Source organism: Molossus molossus, unplaced genomic scaffold, assembly GCF_014108415.1.
Source record: "Molossus molossus isolate mMolMol1 unplaced genomic scaffold, mMolMol1.p scaffold_m16_p_22, whole genome shotgun sequence".
Lineage (NCBI taxonomy): Eukaryota > Metazoa > Chordata > Mammalia > Chiroptera > Molossidae > Molossus > Molossus molossus.
Genome location: NW_023425358.1, coordinates 36,242,510 through 36,263,546, shown reverse-complemented (window position 1 = coordinate 36,263,546; position 21,037 = coordinate 36,242,510). Strand labels below are relative to the sequence as shown.

Here is a 21,037-nt window from a genome sequence, read left to right as displayed (position 1 = left end):
TACAGCAGATCATGCTGCTGGGGTCCAGGAGCCATGTTGCCACCCACCTTCCATCTCTGGAACCCTGGGAAGTGAACGAGGCTGCCAGGAGAGTCCCACGTGTCTGGGGGCACGGAGGGTAGTGGTGGATCTCAGTTGGGGGCCTGGGGAGGTGGCGGGAGGGTGGGTGAGGTTTCAGCGGGCACGGAGGTGAGGACTCGGGCACACCGCAGAGGGCACAGCTTGTGCGAAGGCTCTGAGGTGCCGGAACACACGAGCTGCTTCTGGTTTGGTGTAGGAGGGAGTCAGGTGCCCGCAGTCCCCGCGTCCCGGGGTGGGGGGGCGTTGGCAGCCGCAGCGGCTGCAGCTGTCCCTGGAATAATGCATGCTCTGTCCTCTGCTGCAGCTGCTGTGGGGGTGGGGAGCAGCAGCCCGAGCTCCTCCCGGGCGGGGCCGCCCTGCCCGCAGCTGCCGGCTTGGCCTTGAGGTTGGCACCGGGCGGGGGCTGGGTCCCGCCTGCACTGCCCGGGCTGGAGCCGGGGTCCCAGGGTCGGGCCGTCCAGCCAGAGCTCATGGAGCTTACAGAGTGCAGGCTCTGAGCTGAGCCTCACTGCAGGCCCGGAGGTGGGGGTTGTCCTGCCGCGCCGGTGAGGAAACTGAGGCAGAGGGCGAGGGTGATCTGCTTGAGGTCACGGAGCTGGGCAGTGGCAGAGGGGACGGGGATTCGAACCCAGGGCCTTAAAGGTGCGCGCTAATGAACTTTAGTCTGACACACCAACCGCTGAGCCAAACCGGCCAGGGCCAGCGCTAACAAACTTTAGCTGGTGGAATGGAGCCCACGGGTAACCCAACGAAGGGCCCCCTTGTTTAGCACCTTTGAAAAAGCACCTTTGTAACAGTGACGCTCAGTGAAGGAAAAGCGGAGACGGTGAACTGCAGAAGCAGTGGAGAGGCCCCTCTGCCCGCTGCCGACGGTGTACCCCGCTTTCGTAGTTTTCTCTGCGGAACCACGTTCACACCACGTGGCTGGTTCGGACTGAGTGTCGTGAATAAATGTTCACGGAGGATCAGCGGGGCCAGGCCTTGGGGGCGGAGGTCGAGGGTCGTGGTGCCTGTTCTTGAGGAGTTTGGTCTGGTGGGAAGGCCCAGGAGGGGTACATGGGGGGGCCTGTTAGGGGAAAGGGGGGAGGGGAGGCTGCAGGACTTGCGGGGAGCTTGGGAAGACTTGCCGGAGAGAGGATCTGACTTTGGCAGAATGTGCCCTGTGCTGCACACCTGGCAGAAGGGCAGCGAGGGACAAGGTAGGAGGGTAGCACCGGTAGGCAGCAGCCCTGGCACGAGACTGGGACGTGGGGCTGTCATGACAGATGCCTGGTGTGCTGGGCCTGACGTCAGGGCTGGGAACTTGGGGCTCCTGCTTTTGTAAATCAAGTTTTATTGGCACACAGCCGTGTCTGTTGGTTTACCTGTCGTCTGGCTGCGGTTCGAATAGGACATCAGAGGTTCTGTGCCCAGCAAAGCCAAAAACATTTGCCGAGGTGCTCTGAGCTGACCCCGTGCCCATTTTCTCCCTGCCACAGGACCGTAGCCTGACGGGCAAGCTGGAGCCCGTGTCTCCCCCTAGCCCCCCGCATGCCGACCCTGAGCTGGAGCTGGTGCCTCCGCGCCTCTCCAAGGAGGAGCTGATTCAGAGCATGGACCGGGTGGACCGTGAAATCACCATGGTGGAGCAACAGATCTCCAAGCTGAAGAAGAAGCAGGTACGGGGGGTGGGGGTGGGGGGCTGGGGAGGGGAGGAGGGGGCGTGGCTCTGAGGTTCTGGTCCCGCAGCCACGACAGAGACGATGGTACTGGTCCTAGGAGCTGTGAATGTGTGCTGAGCACTGTCCACGTGCCGGCTCGTTTTTATGTCCTTTACGTTTATTGGACGAGGGTGCTGTTGTATGTGGTGCTGTGCCATCCCATGGAACTTTCTGCGATGACGCAAACGTTCTTTGTGCCAGCTGTGTGGACTGTCGGCCACTTGAAATGTGCTTTGTGTGGCCGAGGAGCGGGGCTTTAAATTTAGTGTAATTTGAGTGACGTGAAATGTACACCTGAAATGTTGTGCGGCTTCTGTACTGGGTGGCACGGAGCAGTGGCTGGGAGCTCAGGGTTTAGAGCAGGCTGTCCAGGTTCAGGCTCATCTCTTCCACTTCCTGGTGATGCGGGGTGGGCAGGGCCTCTCTGCTTCACTTTCCTCATCCATAGCTCTGGCCCCTGGCTCCGGAATCTGAATGGGCCGGGCCTCCAGCTCTGCCTCAGTTACCTTGTCTGTAAAATGGGCACAGACAAGACGCCCCCTCATAGGTTGTGAGGAGGGAACAGGGTCGTGCTGTGAAAATAAACCCTCCTTGTGACTGTTGTAACCAAAAAGTTAACACGAATATTCATAAAGCTGACTTTATGATTTCATTTTTAATACTGATATAAAATTAATTGATAGTTCGCCTTCTCCCCGCTCTTCACATGTGACGCTCCCTGGCATCTTCAGGTCTCTGCTCAGATGTCCCCCCCACCGATAGCCCCCTTCCCGCCCCTCATAGGAGCCCTCCCCTCAGCCCTCTGTCCCGGGGCCCAGAAAACCCAGCCTCACCAGCTTAATGCCTTGCCTTTGTAAATAAAGTTTTATTGGCACACCACCATGTCCGCTGGCTTACGGATCGTCTGGGTGCCGTCCTAATCCATCATCAGAGTCCAGTGGTTGAACCAGAGGCCCTGTGGTCTGCGAAGCTGAAGATATTCACCATCTGGGCCTTTACAGGGAGAGTTTGCTGCCCGCTCTGTCCTGTTACCTCGCTGGATGTCACCTCCACGTGCATGAGCACGTGTGCGCTTTGTCATGGTCTTCTCCCCTCGCCTCCCGGGTACGGAGTGTGGACTCCACGTAGGGTCGAGGGCCCACCCTGGCCACCACGGGCGGTGGAGCGAAGGCTATGAGAGATCTCGTGGAAGCACTTGGGGCCCCGTGAGCGGGTGTTGAAGGATGTACAGGAGGAGGGAGAACACTGGGGCTGTCACTGATGTGGAGGAGTGGGACTTGGGGGTGGCCTCCTTTTTTTTTTGTTACACTTTTTGGAGGGATTTTGATGCTTTGCCAGATGCTGGTTGCTCTTCTGGAAGCCACCAGCAGGGGTCGCTGTGGCACCGAGGCAGCTGGGTCCACCAGCCAGGCCTTGGTGCCAGCAGGACCCAGAACTGGATTTTCTGTGTCTCTCTCTCTTGGCGGCCTTTTTGGGTTTATAACCGGGCCTGCTCCATGGTCACAGGCAGCCTCTGTGAGCGTTAGGAGCAGAGAACAGCATTCTGATCTCACTCAAGATGCCCTGTCAGAGTGCACTCCTGTGCATTGGCCTGTGTGACCTGGGGCCAGAGACTTAAGCTCTCTGGTCTTCACTTTCCCTTTTGGTACCGAACAGACAGCAGCATGAAGGAAAGTACTTTGTGGGGGTTGGGGGCCGTCCCGTATGCAGACCGCAGGGCCGTGACGACGCGAGCATGATGAGAAGGTGCTGAGCACTTTGCCGACGCCAGGGTGGAACACTGGTTGTACCCATTTTCCAGATGAGGAAAGCGAGGCCCAGAGAAGGTTACACAACAGGGACATTGTAGGAAGAGGGTTCCCGTCCGGACAGTCCGGCTCCAGAGGCTGCACAGCCTCTCCTGAGGATGGCGGTCGTTCTGGTGACGGATAATAACTGGCTTTTAGTGAGCCCCAGCCTGCGCTGCTCACGGACTAGCCTGTCCCTTCCTCGTTGCAGCCTTGTCAGGGAGGCACAGTGATAAACCCCGTTTTACAGACGAGGAAACTGAGGCACAGCTGGGTTAAGCTGCTTGCTTATGCTCACCTAGCTGCCACGTCCCCAAGGTGGGATCGAACCCGGGAAAGCCAGCTGGGCTCTTCCCTGCAGGGGGAGCTGGGGCCTCTCCAGGGCTTGGAGTCCCTGAGGGTGACTCAGAGGAAATGGTTAACAGCCTGACTTCCTGCGCGCGGCCACCAGCGCAGGCTGCGCGGGGCCGCCCCTCCTTCCGCCTGCCGGTGCTCACCACCTCTCCTTCCCACAGCAACAGCTGGAGGAGGAGGCCGCCAAGCCGCCCGAGCCCGAGAAGCCCGTGTCGCCGCCGCCCATCGAGTCGAAGCATCGCAGCCTGGTGCAGATCATCTACGACGAGAACCGGGTAGCTGTCGTTGTCCCCCCACCTTCTGCCGGTCTGTGCTGGCTGCCAGGGTCACCTTGAGGGATCTGGCTCTCTCCCCGGGCCTCCGTGTTCTCGCCTGTGACATGGGGGCCTTCAGGAGCCCCTGCACACACACTGAGAGGGGAAGGGGTGACCAGCAGAGACCAGTCTTGGTGTTGCTTCAGCCTGTTCTGCTCAGATGTGGCACCGGTGTGGACCATGGCTGGCTTGTGGGATGCACTGTGGGAGTGGAGTTGGCAGGTTGTAGGAGGGCATCAGGGGCCAGCTGATCAGTGGGGGGATGGGTAGTCACTCAGGCACTTAAACCAAAGAAATTCCTGTAATGCAAAAGACAGTTGTAATATTATCATCGTTAACAGTAATAGCAGTTGTCCTATAGTAATCGTTTCCATTTAACATATGGAGGAACTGAGGCCCAGAGAGGTTAAGTGACTTGTCCAAAGTCACACAGCTAGGAAGTGATGGACCCGGGACTTGAACCCGTGGTCCATCCCAGGACTTGGGCCTGATTCATCAGCACTGGCCTCTGCTGACATTTAGCCCTGGACGGGGCTTTTGGGATGGTTGGACACAGGATCTATAGCGGGCTGTGGGGGCTCCTAAGGATCCTTGGAAGGCAGCTGTTGGGTGTCTAGAGGGGGTTCGGTCCTGGGGAGGAGCTCAGGGTACCCAGAACAGAATGTCTTCAGGGACTGGTCCTTAAGTATCTGAGCTCTCCTCAAGGGGAACCTGATGTCTGGTGAGGTAGTGAGTTACCCATCATCCCAATCAAGCCACTGAGAGCTTAGCTTCAATGATTTATAATAGACTCTTTCCAGATGTGCTCAGGGCCTGTGAGTGTTGAGTTCCCTCCCTGTGTTACAGATGAGGAAGGAAACTGAGGCCAGAGAGGGACCGTTCCTTATCTGAGGTCACATAGTTAAGAGTGATGGATGGGAGCCCTCTCCACCCTGCTTTGGCCTCCCTGGTCCCCCTCCTGCTCAGGGCTCCTGATCACCCTTCCCAGCTGTCTCTGCTGTGAGATATGCTCTTGGCTGCTGGATCAGTGCTCAAAGTATGGATGGGGCTAGGGCTGCTCTGTAGCCTGAGAACACGTGACTGGAACTTGTGGCTGTAACTCCAGGCAGGAAATTGCTGGATCAACTAGTTTGCTATGCCTCCGCCTCTTGAAGCAGCAATAGCTGCAGGATGAGACTGAGCCTACTGGGACCTGGGAGCTGTGTGTTGGGCCTTGTAGGGCTGGTCACCCACCCCACACCCTGGCCCCACACCCCAAGTAACACATAATAATCATAATGATAGGAGAGCTAAAGGGCCACGTGTACTTTAGCCAGTTCTCTGGGTTCAGATCCCATTTCTATCACTTCCTGGCTCTGTGACTCATGTTTTTCACCTGCAAAATGAGGATAATTATAGTGTCTACCTCAAACAGTGGCATGGAGATGAAAAGAGTTCATTACGTAGTGCCCTAGAACAGTGTCTGGCACCAAGTAAGTGCTGGTTGCATTGTTATCCTTGCTCAGGTGTGCCAGGTACATTGCATACGTCCTGTTCATTCATTCATTCACTCATTCATTCAGCAGCTATGTAGTGAGGTGCCTGCTCTGTGCCTGCTACTGTTCCAGGCACTGGGGACACACTGGTGACCTCAAATTCTTTCTGGTGGGGGAGACAGAATCCTACCTACAAGTCCCCACCTATGGACATACCATTGCGTCTCTTGCCCCGACCCCCTTTCTGCCCTTTCATTCATTTATCCCTCTCTGCCCAGCCCCTTGGCCTGTGCTCCTGCCTCAGGGCCTTTGCCCTGGCCGTGCCCTCTGCACAGCTCCCTCTCTCTGCTGGGCTCTCTCTCTCACTCCTACTGGATGTGACTCATATCTTATGCTTATTTTGTTGATTGGGAACGGAAGCTCTGCAAGGGCAAGGGATCTTGGTCTCTCGTCCCTCGGCTGTGTCCCCAGCACCTAGCACAGTGCCTGGCACGAAGTAGGTGCTCACCTAATGTTTGCTGAACACATGAAGGGATGGCAGAGGGGAGGGGAGACTTCCCCCTGACGCAGTCCTCCGGGTTGGGAGCCTGTTCCCAGTGGTGGCTGGGTTGGTGGCTGAGCCTCAGGGTCTGGAGGCTGGGCAGGCAGAGGCCCCTCAGCTGCCCTTTGGCAGGAGCAGCCAGGACTTATCACCCCTTGAGGGATCAATAGGATTAAATTTTAATCCTCCTTCCTTCCCCGCTGGCTCCTTGGAGAGGTTGCCGAGAAGAGTCCGTCTCCAAACGCTGCACTGGCTGGAAAACGCAGCTCCCCGCCAGGCAGGCCCGCCTGGCTTCTCTGCATATTGGACTGCGGCTCATTATCCATTCGGGGCACATAGCCGAGGCGCCAGCTCGCAGCGGGGGGCCAGCTGAGCCAGGCTTTCCTGCCTCCCAGGAGTTGCGTGGTGGACGGGCTGGGCAGGTGCACACAGATGGCGAGACAGGAGGTGGAGAGGGCAGGCACGGCGGAGAGGGCAAAGGCTTCTTGGATGCCGTGGGTGGGCCGTGTTTGAGTGGGAGTCACAGCAAAGGCTCAGAGAGGGGACAGGGGTCTCGTTTGATCTTCAAAGGGAGTGTGTGGGGGGTGGGGGTGGAGGCCTGGGAGGATGCTCCACTTTGAGTCTGGATTAAACAAACACACACGCGGCGCTAGGAAAGGATGTATACATACGGACAGTTTGCCTGGCACTGATGCTAGGGATTCTGGACAGTGGGAAATCGAGGTGGACTTCCTGGAGGAGACGGGACTTGAGCTAGGTCTGCCAAAGGGGGCACTACTGGGAAAGGGAGGAAGATTTTTCCCGTGGAGAGGATGTGATTATCTGTGCACTTACACACCCACTCATGGGTGTGTGCACGTGTGTTCACATGGACCTGTGCATGACCGTGAGCATGCCTGTGTGTGAGTCGTTGTGTGGGGGCATACCTGTGGCCGTGTGTGCATTCACATATGTGTGCATGTGTGCGCATGCCTGTCAGCTGTGTGATGTGTGTAATTGCATGTGCGTGACTCTGTGCCTGCGTTTGCAGATGGGCGTGAGGAGATGTGTGGGGTGGTGTATACTTCATGCATATACACGTGTCCTCTTGGGTACGTGTGTACCCTGCGTGTAGGTGTGCGAATGCAGTGTGTGCATACGTGTGTTTATACCTGTAGTGTAGGACCGTATTCGGCCCTGTAGGTCCGCAGGCGTGTGTACCTCTCTGGGCTACTGACTGAGGTCTTTCGTACCCCAGTTGCCCGCCAGGCGGCCTGGTCACGTGGACACTGGGGTCCCCTGTAGGAGGAGTGAGTGTCTCGGCTGAGAGCCCAGCCTGACCCCCCGGTGCCGGCCAGAAGCCCAGCAGTGCAGGCTCCTGGGTCTGCCGTCTGGAGCTGCTCGGGCGGCCCCACACACGGGCCGAGCACCGAGGCCTGTGGACCCCGTGAGGAGCTGGGCCCTGGGCCTCGAGGTGGAGGTGGCTGTCAGCCCGGGGTGAGAGGGAATTTCTGGTTGGGCTGCATCTGTGGCCCACCCCTGTGTGTCCTGGCCATGCCCTTCCGGATGGTGTCCCTCCTCCCTTTGAAGGACATTAAGACAAAGGGACAGAGCCACATCAGTCCGTTCCTTGCAGAACATCCGAGCAGCAGTCTTGGGAGTTTGGGCCCTGGGGTGAGTGTGGCCATTTCGCAGATGGGGAGACTGACGCAGATGGTGACACGACTTGCTGAGGGTGCAAGGAGAGCCGACCCCAGGCGGCAGCCCCTGAGGGACAGATGTGACCTGCAGGAGGGGCCCAGTAGGCAGGACATCCCCCCAGCTGCTCTGATCAGCCCCTCTCCCCCGAAGCTGGACCAGGGAAGCTGGGGGAGGGGAACGAAGCGGCCCAGGGGTGTGGTGGTGTGAGGTGGAGGGAAGCCCCGGGGGACCTGAGGAGGTGGGGTGCCAGCTCAGGGCTGCAGGGGTTCAGCCTTAACTGCCACTCAGCTGCACCACGGACTCCGCTGGCTGATGCTAGAACCTTCCGCACGGAGCTCCGGGGGAGCCCGGACTCCGGATCCCATCAGGGCTGGGCTGTGCGGGGGCCACGGGTACGAGCTGCAGCCTTGCGGCGGGTTTCACAGCTGTAACGGCCACTGCCGGCTCACCGGCGCCTCCGCGTGCCGGGTCCCGGTGTCAGAGCCTCGTGTGTCGCAGCCATACTTGTCGTGGTGGCCGCCCGAGGGTGCTGGGGGTAAAGGGACTTACTCAAGGCCACGAGGGTGGTAAGTGGATTCGAACCCAGGCCGCTGGCCGGGAACCCTTGTTCTCGGCCGCCATGCCACCCCTTCTTTCCGGGGTTGCGGCACCCTTAGAACTGTCCTTCGGGTGAGTTGTCGGTGCGCCCCCTTTTGGAGATTGAGTTGCTTTGGCAAAGGCCCCGGCGTGGCTCAGGGCTTGGCAGCGTGGAGTCCGGGGAGGCCTGTGAGGGAACGGGGGACCCTCCTACCAGGTGTGTGATGGAGCGTTGCCTGGGAGGTGGTTGAGGGTAGGGTCCACCATGGTTCACAGGACTCAGGCCTCTGGGGCTCCCCCAGACCTGAGACCCAGGCCCCGCCGCGTGGTCCGACGAGCCCGTTCCCAGTGACTGCGCCGTTCCAGCCCTGTCCTGCCAGCTGTTGGCATCGCCCCTGTATCTAGCGGCAGCTGATCCCCACAGAGCTTCATGTAGGCACACGACCTTCTATTCATCCCTCAAAACCCAGCTTCTGGGTCCCTCTGGCTCCTTTCCAGAGAGAGTGGCTGATTCCCTGTTTGATGCCTCCCCGAGCGTGTGGACCTATGGACAGCGCTGCGGTCCAGCCGCTCACGGGACTGGGCTCCTCGTGGGCGGCGCTGGGTCTCATCTGTCGTGCCCCGGTGCTCAGTACAGAGCGGGTGCTCCCGGGGTGTTTGTGGAGCTGGGTGCCCGCTCCGCTCCCCAGGCTAGTTCTTCCCTCGGGAATTCTCCCACCATCCGTGCCCCACAGCCGACCCTGTTCCTGCTTCAGGGTGCAGCAGGGCGGGGGGTTCTGCGGTGACTGTCAGGGTGGTACCCGCGCCCCGCACAGGAGGTGCCAGTTCTCTGGATGGGACCTGGCCCATGTCTCTGCCTTCTTGGAGCCTGGAGATCAGGGGACTTCCTTACGTCGTCTTCTGTGCCTCAGTTTCATCATCTGTGAAATGGGGCTGTGTCTGGTGCTGGCCTCACGTCGCGTTTAAATGTTGGTGTCGCACGCCGTGTGCCGGTGTGTGGCTCCTAGTGGGTGCTCAGTGAAATGGCGACCGTGACAACGAGGTGCCCCCGATTTTCTGGCCCCAGCCCCACTCTGAGTCTGCTGGTCTCAGGGTGTCGGCTCTGCACGCAGGGGGCCAAGAGCATAGCTCTGCTGGGTGGGCTGGGCCCAGGGCTCTAGGAGGAGCGAGTTCTAGGTGCCAGCTTGAGCCCACCTACACCCTCTGTCTCCAGGGGGCTGCCCAGGGGAGGGAGGGGGCTGGCCCTGGCACCCCTCCTCCCGTGGGACACCAGGGGCCTGGGCCCCGATTCTGTTGCCAGCCACACTCCCCAGGGCTCCAGATCACCCCTCTCAGTGGGTCTGGATTTAGGGCTCCCGGGGAGACGGTTCGATCTGATGACAGTGATGCGTTTGGCCTGTCCTCCCTGCCCACGCCCCGCACGGACTGGTCTCCCTGAGTTTGGCTGAGTCAGGAGCCCCCAGCCTTTCCTGGCTCCCAGGAGGGGCTCGGGTCTCCCATGTGCATGCTGTGGACCCCCTGCTTTCTGTCGCAAAGCGTGGCCCAGATCCGCGAAAAACCCTGCGGAAGCCCCTGCCCCAACCCTCTCTCCACCCCTCCCCCAGCTGGCTGCCCGCCCGCCCTCCTTGGAGCAGCCCCTGGTGGCCCAGGCCGGGGCCGGGGGGCCTGGCCAAGGCACAATGTCCGCCTTCACGGCCGGCCCAGAGGTCCAGCCTGTTGGATCGTGGGCCACCGAGCCCCGCCGACCACATGTTCCTGGTTTCCTAATAAGTCCTGGGTTGTGAGAGGGGAGGGTGCGGGGAGGCCCCCGGGCGGCTGAGAAGGCGGCATGTGATTGTGAAGTAGAAGAACCCTAGAAAGTGTCTCTGAGCGGCTCTGAGCCCCCCTCGCCCTCCTTGCCCTCCCCCCCCTCGCTGGCGGCACCAGCTCGGAGGTGCAGGAAGGCACCTCGGTTGGCAGCGTGGGCCAGCTGGTGGGGAGCTGTGCCCACACCACTGGGCCCAGGGCATCGGGCCTGGGGGCTTGGGGGGGGGGTGTCACTAGAGAACACGGGGCGTTTGTTAGAATCGAAACTTGGCAAGCTTGCCAGGGATGCTGAGGGGTGTCCAGGGCCCTGTGTGTTTGTTTCCAGCCTGGGCAGGGCGTGCAGAGGGGCCCTGCTTCCCCCGCCCCTGGGCTTGGACGGGCAGCTGCCTGCCCTTCCCGGAGGCCTCTGTTTATAATCTGCTCTGTGCGTGTGTGTGTGCGTGTGTGTGTGTAATTCCTCCTCTTCTCCGTCTCCCTACAGAAGAAGGCGGAAGCAGCACACCGGATTCTGGAAGGCTTGGGGCCGCAGGTGGAGCTGGTGAGCCAGGGGACCCGGGGGAGCCTGGGAGGGGGCGGCCGGTGGGCGTGGGGGGATGGAGGAAGTCCTGTATTGCCCAGCGCTGCCCTGTCCTCGGAGGAGGCCGGAAACACACCCTCCGATAAGAAGGTCTGGCAGATAGCTGGCGGGTGGGCCGGGCCGGGCCGCGCCGCGTGGGGTGGGGGTGGCGGAGCCTGGGCACTCCCGCTGGGCGCCTGTGCCTGCCGCTCGGGCTGCAAGAAGATGGAGACCTTGGAGCCCAGCCCACGTGGTCCAGCTTAGCCCGGAAGGCCCGTGTCCCAGGCCCCGAGATCTGCGTTCAACTCCTAGGTCCGCCACTTAATAGCTGTGTGACCCTGAGCAGGTCTCTTAACGTCTCTGCGCCTCACTGTCCTCATCTGTAAAATGGAAATAATAGGAACTCCCAGCCCCCTGGGCGCAGCAGTGATTAATGTTTGTGAAGCACTGGACACGGTGCCCACGGCCAGCAAGTGCTGAGTGTTCATCGCGGTCACCGCTCTAGGTGTCATTTTCTGAGGACAAGGTACCACAGGCCGGTGCAGAGCCGGGGCAGCGTGGAGGGACGCACGGGGTGGCTGTGAGGTCCCCAGGCCTGCGGTGGCTCTGGGGTGGGCGTGGCATGCTCATGGGGCGGAAATACAGTCTTATATATTTGGAGCCTAATTTTAAAATGTTTTTTGTTTTCTTTTAATCCTCACCTGCGGATTTTTTTTTTTCCTACATTAATCTTCAGACAGAATGGAATGAGGGTGGAGAGAGAGAGAGAGAGAGAAACATTGATGTGAGAGAGACACATCGACTGGTTGCCAGAGCATAACCCTTGGCTGGAATCGAACGTGGGACCCTTCGGTCTGTGGGCCAATGCTCTAACCGCTGAGCCAAACTGGCCAGGGCTTAAAATACGTTTCTATCGATTTTCTAGAGAGACAGGAAGGGGGAGAGAGAGAGAATCACTGATGTAAGAGAAACATCGATCAGTGGCCTCCTGCACGCCCCCTACTGGGGATCGAGCCTGCAACCTGGGCATGTGCCTCGACCCGGGACCTCTCAGTCCATGGGATGGTGCTCCATCCACTGAGCCACACCGACCGGGCTGGGAGCCTAGTTTTATACTCAGTTCCACCCTGTGTTTGCCGAGTGGCCCAGGGAAAAGGCCTGAGTTTTCTCATCTGTGAAATGGGGACTCGGGACCTTTATGGGGTCAGTGAGACAGTTTGCGGTGCCGGCTCCCTTAGCCAGGCCCAGGCCTCTCGTGAGCCCTGAGCCGCACGAGCACGGGGAGGGCGGGGTGTTGGCCCCCCTCTGCTTCTCTGCCGTGGCAGCTTCTCCCAGCCTGGGTGTGTCTGCTCAGGCTTCTGCGGAACAGTGGCCCCAGGTCCTTGCGGGGGCAGTGCCGCACAGGTGGGGGCGCCCCTGTGACTGTGGGCAGGGTCCAGTCCTCTCCTGGGCTGGGGACAGGCGCCCAGTCAGGGGCAGGATGTCTCTAGTGGCCTCCTTGTTGTTTTAGTACTTTTTTTTTTTTTATCCTCATCCAAGGACATTTTTGTATTCCTTGTTTAGATAGAGTGGGAGAGAGAGAGAGAGAAACATTGATGTGAAAGGGACACATCGAGTGGCTGCCTCCTGCATGACCCAACCAGGGCCGGGGACAAACTGCAACCGAGGTACGTGCCCTTAGCGGGAACCGAACCCGGGTCTCTCTGGACCACAGGCTGACGCTCTAACCGCTGAGCCAAACTGGCCGGGGCCGTTATAGTACTTTTGTTACGAGGTCATTCACGGGCCATATAGTTCACCCATGTAAAGTGCTGTGTAGTGATTTCTAGTATCTTCACCGACGTATGTGACTGTCACCACAATCCGTTTTAGAGCATGTCAGCACCCCAGAAAGAACTCCATGCCCTCAACTGTCATCTCCTTATCTCATCTCTCCACCCCCGGCCCCCACCCCCACACACTTCCTGTCTCTGGGGATTTGCCGGCGCTGGACGTTTTCCTAAAAGTGGAATTGCACGCCGTGGGCCTCTGTGGCTTCGCTCACCGCCAGGCAACTGCGGTTCCTCCGCACCGTAGCAGGGTCCGCGCTTCGCTCCTGTTCACGGCTGAGTAGTATTCCCGCGGGTGGGGGGGCTGCACTCAGCTTATCACCTGTCCATTGACGGGCAGCAGGCTTGGCTTTCGGCCATTGCACACCAGGCGCCCATGTGTCCCTGGACGCGTGTTTCCATTTCTCGTGGGTGTCTCCCCAGGACTGGGACGATTGGATCATGAGGGATTTTCTGTTCCCACCAGTAAGCTACTGCTTACCGACAGGGATGGCGGGACGAGAGGGGTATCCAGCCGTCCCCTGCCCTGGAGGCTCTCCCTCTCCTCCTCCTCCTCCTGACCGGACTAGTCCGGGCCTCCTGAGTAGGGGACGTGAATGCAGGTCAGCGTGTCGCAGGCTCCAGGAATCCCACAAGGGACGCAGGCCAGCATCGGGGAGTCGGACGGGAGTCTGCTGCTGGCCCAGAGTCTGAGGGACTCTTTCCGGGGTCTCCTCGTGCTTGGGGTGCCCGAGCAGAGGCTCACTCAGGCTGGTGGCGTAGGGGGGCTGAGGTCCGGAGTGTGCCGTCTTGGGGCGAGTCCTCTGAGCTCAGTAGCTGTTGGCTCGGTGGCCTCCAGTGAGCCTGCAGGGGGCGCTCATGTCCGCAAGGCACAGACTGTGTCAGATTCCTGGAGGTGTCGCCTTCCCTTTCCTAGATGAGGCGCAGAGAGGGCCATGCCTTGCCCAGGGTCACACAGCAAGAGATGAGGGGAGGGGAGCTGAGCCCATGGGGGTGTGGCCAGCTAGTTCTGCACCCGTCTAACCTCTGTCTGGTCGCTGCAGGGCCCCGGTGGCCAGAGGCAGGTCGGAGGGGGGCCTGTGCAGGGGCCACTGCGTGCCGCCCAGGGGTCAGAGCCCAGGGAGGTCTGGGGCCTCAGAGTCGCACCAGTGGGAATACAGCTCCCCGAAGGTCTCGCCCAGCTGCAGCCAGGGCCACTCAGCCCAGGGGGCGGCTGCTCTGCCTCGGGGACCCTCCTGGGAGGGCTGCCTGTGGCGACCCCCGCCCCGGCACCCCAGGGCCACGGCCTGGCCTGGAGCGGGCCGTGCAGGGAGGGTGTGGGCAGTCGGCTCCCTTCTCCCCCTGCTGCTCTGACTCACTGGTTTCCTTCCTGTTCCGAGGTGTTATTTTAAGAACCTGGTGTCACAGAGGGTTGAGGGCCGGGCTGACTGGTTCGTCGCAGCTCAGTCCCCCGGGGGTTGCTCCCTCTCCCGGCCACCCCCTGGCTGGCTGAAGGCAGGTCGAAAGGGACTCCCCCCCGGTCCCCAAGCCCCAGCTCTTCTTTCTGAGTCATGCCAGTGTCTCCGGTTCTTCCCCGCGGTGTGTCCGCAGCAGACACGTCGCTCCCTGCCCTCGCCCTCTGACCGACAGTGTGCTGGGTCCCCCTTGTAGAGGAGAAAGTGGAGGTGTGGGGTGGGCGACCCAGGCCAGGGCCCGCCGGGAGGGTGGACCGTGCTGGCTGTCTCCAGCCCTGGGCCTCGCTCCTGGGGTCGGTGGGAGGGGCTTTCCCTCCAGGGGTGTGTCCCCTGGCGGGGGACGGTGACCTGTCAGGTAGTGAGAGACAGGAGAGCCGAGCCCCACTGGTCGTGGTGGCTGAGGGCCAAGGTCACCTCGTGGCTGCCATAGTGGGACTTGCCTCCCGGGACAGAGGAGGCCCTGCCTGGCCTTGGGCAGCCCCTCGGCAGGTGGCCCGGAGGGGCCTGTGGCTGGTGTCGGCCGGAGCTTTGTGGGTGTCGGGAGGCGTGCCCACTCCCTCCGCAGGGAGAAATCCCAGGCGGAGCCAAGCGCCCCGTTCGCTTGCCCCAGGCCCTGCCCCAGGCTTCAGGACTTGGCGTCCTGTCCTTCCTGTCCTGCTTGAAGCCTCACGCTCCGTCCCCGGTTCTGCCATCGTTACCCACGGCGGCCCCGAGGTTCCCGCAGCACGTGTGGGCCCGTGAGAGACAGGGAGGGGCGGAGGGGAGGGCGCGAGGCAGGCACACGCGGGCGGGCGAGGGACTCCGTGTTCCCACCTGTAAAATGGGGACGAGAATCAAGTTGGTCCGCCGCCGCTGTGACAGAACAGCCCCAATGGAGTGGCTCGAGCCCCCCAACTTCCCCCCTCCCGCTGACTGTAAGGGTAGGGGCCGGCTCGGCTCACTCACGTGCAGGTCAGCCGGGCCGTGGGCGGGTGGTTCTGGCTTGGGCGGGGCTGGGCTGGCCCTGCCGTAGTCCAGGCTGTCGGTCTGCCTACAGCAGGCCAGGCTGGGCTGCCCTGATGGGCCGGTGACCTAGATACGCACACTCCTCCAAGCCTTTGCCTTAAGTGCACACCTGTTGTTATCCAGGGAGGCAGGAAAAACGGGTGCCGTTAATCCAGGCCCCGCCCCCTGATGGTGATGATGACATGTTGTACACAATGTCACAGTGCTGGTACTTGGACATTTCTGCCACCATCGGGCTAAGCGCTTGCAGGCACTGGCTTATTCTTTGCAACAGACCCTGTGAATGTAACCCTGCTTATAGATGAACATCAGGCTCACCCAGAGACACACGACCAGGGAGTGTTAGGACCAGGCTGCCACTCAGGTCGTGCCGGAGCCCCCAACAGTGGTGCTGCCACCCAGGAAGGGCTACGCAAAGCCGAGCCGAGCTCCGACCCATCACAGACCCCGCAGCAACTCGCTGTCTTCCTTGTGCACGCTTGTCGCTGTACCTGGGCTCCGGCCATTCATTTTTCAGTGCTGTGTAGTACTCCCGGTATAAACGGTGCTTCATTTCCTCTGCTAATGTGTTGCTGTCAGGAGCAGTGCGGTCCGGGGATTCTGACGTTCATCTCCTGGTGGGACACGGGGCCCCACTGTTTCTGGGACTTCGGCAGAAGGGGCGGGGTCGCAGGGCAGATATACCTTCCTTTTTAATTTTAATCCTTACCTGAGGAATGTATCTTCAGATAGAGGGTGAGGGAGAGAAAGAAAGAGAGAGAGAGAGAGACAGACAACAATTGATTGCCTCCCGGTCGACCCTGACCAGGGCCGGGGACCAGACTGCAACTGTGGTTACTGCCCTTGACCAGAATCGAACCTGTGACTCTTTGATCTGTGGGCCGACACTCTAACCGCCGAGCACACCACAGGTTCCTTCACTGTTCTTTGAAACTTGCTGCCCGTACAGCCTTGCATGGGGCACATGCCAACCTTCCCGTCTCCCCACCTCCTCGCCAGTACCTGGCATTGCTCTCGGCTTGTCCTCTGTCGGTCAGTGGGGCTGACGTGGCCTCTCACGCGGGTTTGGACACTAAGACGTTGAGCAGTTTTCCCTGTTGGAGATCGTTGCTGATCTCAGCTCCCCCTGGCGCTTGGACCAGCACTGCCCAGTGCCCTGCCGCGTAGCCACGGTGGCAGGAAGTCCTGGTACCACAGCTGTGCCCAGAGGGTTACAGTCTGTTCCTGGCCGGGGCCGCGGGCTGGGTCCCCATGTTCCGTGTCATGCCTGCCGGCGGCTGGTTCCCACACCAGCGGACAGATGGCGCCCTGGTGTCAGGGCCTGGGGCGCTGCGGCGGAGGGGGCCTGGGAGCGCGGGTCGCGGGGCCGTGGCCGCCCGGCTCTGACCCTCTTCCTCTCTTCCTCGCAGCCCTTGTACAACCAGCCCTCCGACACCAGACAGTATCATGAGAACATCAAAATGTGAGTATGCGTGGGCAGCGGGCGGACGCAGGTCGGGGCAGGCTCTCGGGTCTCGGGAGCCCGGGCGGGACGTGGGTTCTCGGTCCCCTTGGGGCTCCCAGCCCGGGCCAGGTGCGGGAGGACGGGCGGAGGGGCACGTGGGTCTGAGCAGGCCTGGGTGGGTGGCCCCGTGAAGCTTTGGGGAGCAGACCTCAGGCTGGGCGGGTGGGTGAGGACTTGCAGGCACAACCCTGGAGAGGGATGAGGTGGGGCCAGAGTCTTCTGTGAACAGGGGGCTCCGTGTTTCTAAGCTGGGAGCCCAGCATTGGGGGTGTGGCCGTGGAGGGCCTGCCTTTTTCTCGGATGCGTGGACGGGAGCATGGCCTTGGCTGCGGGGCGGGTGTTCCCTCGTGGTGTTACCCTGGAACCTGAAAGGTAACAGGGGTGCAGACCTTGCCTCTTGGGGACATGTGGGTGAGCCATCGGGGGGCGGTTAGGTTGGAGGCACAGTCGGGTCACAGTCTGAACCGTTCCGTTCTGAGCTACGAGAAGGTGCAGGGTGGTGCTTAGCTGGTCCCGTCGGTAGTCCAGCCCGTCGGACTGTCTGCGCGTCCCCGAGGTGTAACTGCAGTGTGTACGCGCAGTAGTGAGCTCCTCGTCGCCGGAAGCATGCACACCTGATGGTGTCCGCGTATCTGCTGGGGCTGGACTAGTCGGCGAGACCCCTTCCCCTGTAGTTTCGAGACTCAGCCATCCCTGCCGCGCCCGGTGACTGATGGAGGAACCTGGAACATCTCTTGTTGCCAGTGAGGCCCTTGGCCCCTGGGGCTCGGGAGCACCTGCCAGGGATGCTCCCCCTGTCGCAGGTCGCCGTGCGCAGGGCTGGGCCTCGCTGCGGGCTGGGATTGCCCGTCCCGGGGCCCTGTGCTTTTGTGTGGCGTGTTTGCTGCCCAGGTACCGAGTCCCTCTTGGCTCAACATAGTTTATTTCCTGTTAGGTTGCCTCAGTCCTTTCTAAGCTTCCTGGGGCCTGCATTGCCCTGGGGTCACTGCTGGGGGTGGGGGAACCGCAGATGGAGGGTGATGGGGCTGCATGCTCTTAGGGCCTGTCATAGCTGGATCCGGAGGGTGCTCTCATCCGAGCAGGGCTGCTGGGAGCATTTACTCACCACTCACTCACTCATTCACTCATCCATTCATTCACTGATGCATTCATTCACTCACTCGCTCACTCACTCATTCACTGATTCACTCATTCACTCACTCATTCGCTCACTCATCCATTCATTCACTCACTCATTCACTCATTCACTCACTCACTCATCCATTCATTCATTCACTGATTCACTCACTCATTCACTCACTCATCCATTCATTCACTCACTCAGCACACACTACGGATCACCTACCACGTGCCAAGCCCTGGTCTAGGACCTGGGGATTGAGCTCTGAACAGAGCAGAGACCCAGACCCTCATTAGGTTTTGTCCAGCTGCATAGACAGAAATAGCGAGTTAAATGAGCAGGGTCGTGTCAGCTAATAAAAAGCGCAGTGGCCCAAAGCCATCCTGGGCCTTTATGCTCTGATATGCCGAGTCGTCGTCTTCCCTTCGGCATCTCGACGGTGGTGGCATCGTACAGAGACGCGTGCTCTTCGTTGGTGTAGTGAATCCTCAGTGAAGGGTGTTTCCATTAACTTTTAGAGAGAGTGGGAGGGAGGGAGGGAGAGAGAACATCGATGTGAGAGAGACATCAATCGATTGTCTCCCGCACGATCCCAGCTGGGGTTGGGATTGAACCTGCAACCCAGGTTCGTGCCTTTGACTGGGAATAGAACCCGAGACTCTTTTGTCCATAGGCTGATGCTCCAATCGCTGAGCCAAACCGTCCAGGACAAACATTTGCAATTTTTAAAAAAATCCTCACCCAAGGATACTTTCCCATTTATTTTCAGACAGAGTGGGAGGGAGGGAGGGAGAGAGACATCAATGTGAGAGAGACACATTGATCGGTTGCCTCCCGCACAACCCCAACTGTGGGGGACCGAACCGCAACCAAGGTACATGCCCTTGACCGGAATCAAACCTGTGACTCTTAGGTCTTCGGGCCGACACTCTAACCGCTGAGCCAAAATGGTCAGAGCCAACTGTTTGCTGTTTTAAACTGAGTAACATGGATGCTCCCAGGTTACAGAAGCAACCGTAGAAATCCAAACAAGAAAGGAAAAAAGTACCCACCTGAGTAATATGAGCAAATAAGATACTGCCACATCTCTGTGTGTGTGTTTTTCTAAATATGTTTTTGATTTTTTAGAGAGAGAGAGAAACATTGATGAGAAACATCCATCGGTTGCCTCCTGCACGCCCCCTACTGGGGATCGGGCACACAACCAGGCATGGGCCCTGACCAGAAATCGAACCGGGACCTCTCAGTCCACGGGACGATGCTCCATCCACGGAGCCACACCGGCCAGGCTGTGTGTGTGGTTTTTCTTCACATCTTTAAAAAAAAAAACACTATTTTTTTTGCCCTGGCCAGTTTGGCTCAGCGGTTACAGCGTCGGCCTGCGGTCCTGAGAGACCCGGGTTCGGTTCCCGCTAAGGGCGCGTACCTCGGTTGCAAGTTTGTCCCTGGCCCTGGTTGGTCATGCAGGTGGCAGCCACTCGATGTGTCCCTTCACATCGATGTTTCTCTCTCTCTCTCCCTTTCTCTCTCTCCCTCCCACTCTATCTGAACAAAAAATGGAAAAATATCCTCGGGTGAGGATAAAAAATAAATAAATAAATAAATAAATAAATAAATAAATAAATAAATAAAAACACTATTTTTAATTAAAAGTTCTTAACGTTGACACCATTACAGGAGCCCCTCTTGCCTGTCCCCACTTCGTCCACCTCCACCCACCCCCACGCCCCTCCCCTTGGACTTCACCATCTCTGTCCACACATATGTGTTCCTTCGCTGACCCCTTCTCTGTTTGGGGGGAAAGCACAGTGAGCCCCCTGAGACCAGCGCCCTAGCCTGGCCTCCCGTAATCGGCATCCGAGGATGGCTCTGGTCCGCCGGGGGCATGTTGGCAGTGAATGCAATGCCTGCTGAAATGTTCTGAGTCACAGATGGCCGAGTTTAAATTTAAAGCAGCAAGGACCGGTTGAGGTTCCTCACGTCACAAGCGGTCGGCTGTGTGTGGGAAACACAAACCTGTGAGCAACCTGAGAACGTTATTTTACTTATTTATTTCGGGGGGGTCCGTGCCCCTAGCGGGAACCGAACCCAGGACTCTCTGGTCCACTGGCCGACGCTCCAACCGCTGAGCCAAACCGGCCAGGGCGTGAGAACGTTAATTTTTTGAAAACAGTCTTCCACGGGGACGATCCCTCCTGCGGTTGACACGTCCGTGTGGTCATCGTTCGATCCCTGCAGTCATCCGCTCTAGGAGACGCTGTCCGGATGGCAACGGGGGTGAAGGTAGAAGAAGTGAGGGGTGACGTTAGCCGGGGATGGGGCGGGACCTGACGGTTGAGTGCACACTGGAGGCTGAGCGGCAGCCGGCCATGTGTGCCTCCCGGGCAGCTGCAGCAGGCCATCCGTGCAAAGGCCCTGGGCCTGGTGAGCTGGTGGGATCACTGAAGGTCGGCGAGGCCCAAGGCGGTGAAGGGGAGAGAGGTGCCTGGGGCTGGTAGGAGCTTGGGTGTCATTGTCTGCGCAGAGGGAGGCCAGTGATGGGGCTTATTCTGGGAACTAACGTGCTCGGATTTTTGTTCCTAAAAGCCCACGCTGGTGGCTGCAGGGCGAGAGGGTGGGGGTGGGGAGACCTTGGCAGAGGTCATGACAGCCATGTGGCAAGCAGTGGAGCCTGACCCCGTGGAAGCCGTGGGGGTGGGCGAGGGGGTCAGGGCCAGGGGGTCCCATGGACGCCAGGGTCGGAGGCCTGGGCAGCCCTGGAGAGAGAGACCCTGAGGCCCGAGATGGAAGAGTTGACGGCGCAGAGACAGGGTCAGGGCCGTGACTCTCTGGCCCTTCCGGTGCTCACTCGCTCTCGGTGCCTCGGTTTCCCCATCTGTGAGATGGGGACGATACCGCGCCCGTCTCCTAGGGATGTCGGAGATCCAGTGAGTCTCTGTCCCTGACGCCCACCTCAGGGTCCACGCGTAGGAGGTGTTCTGGGGCTTCTGTGCTTTTACGTCGCAGACCCCCAGAGCCGCTGCTCGTTCCTCCATTCCCCCCACATGTGCTCATCGTGCGCGGGCCTGGGGGGACCGCGGTGGGCGGGGCCCGGCGTCCTGGGCTGCAGACGGGGTGGACGAGTGTGGAGTCAGCTCTGTGAGGGCAGCAAGAGAACCCCCGGGGGTGGTGCGGTGTCACCAGGCTCACGCTTGCGCCCCCGGCCCCAGTGCCCTCCTCCCGCTGCTGTAACTGCTGCCAGTGGGGGTGACCCTC

The 21,037-nt window shown here is 60.0% G+C and overlaps 1 protein-coding gene across 12 annotated transcripts in view; it reads left to right on the top strand.

Annotated features, from left to right (window-relative positions):
• Window positions 1-21,037, top strand: part of NCOR2 (nuclear receptor corepressor 2) — a 172,213-nt gene that overhangs the window by 55,112 nt on the left and 96,064 nt on the right. For all 12 annotated transcript variants that reach the window (XM_036276293.1, XM_036276287.1, XM_036276286.1 and 9 more), the window contains exons 6-9: window positions 1,560-1,739; window positions 4,084-4,197; window positions 10,796-10,852; window positions 16,568-16,620. In XM_036276293.1, the coding sequence (XP_036132186.1) occupies window positions 1,560-1,739; window positions 4,084-4,197; window positions 10,796-10,852; window positions 16,568-16,620 (404 nt within the window). The remainder of the gene's footprint in view (window positions 1-1,559; window positions 1,740-4,083; window positions 4,198-10,795; window positions 10,853-16,567; window positions 16,621-21,037) is intronic.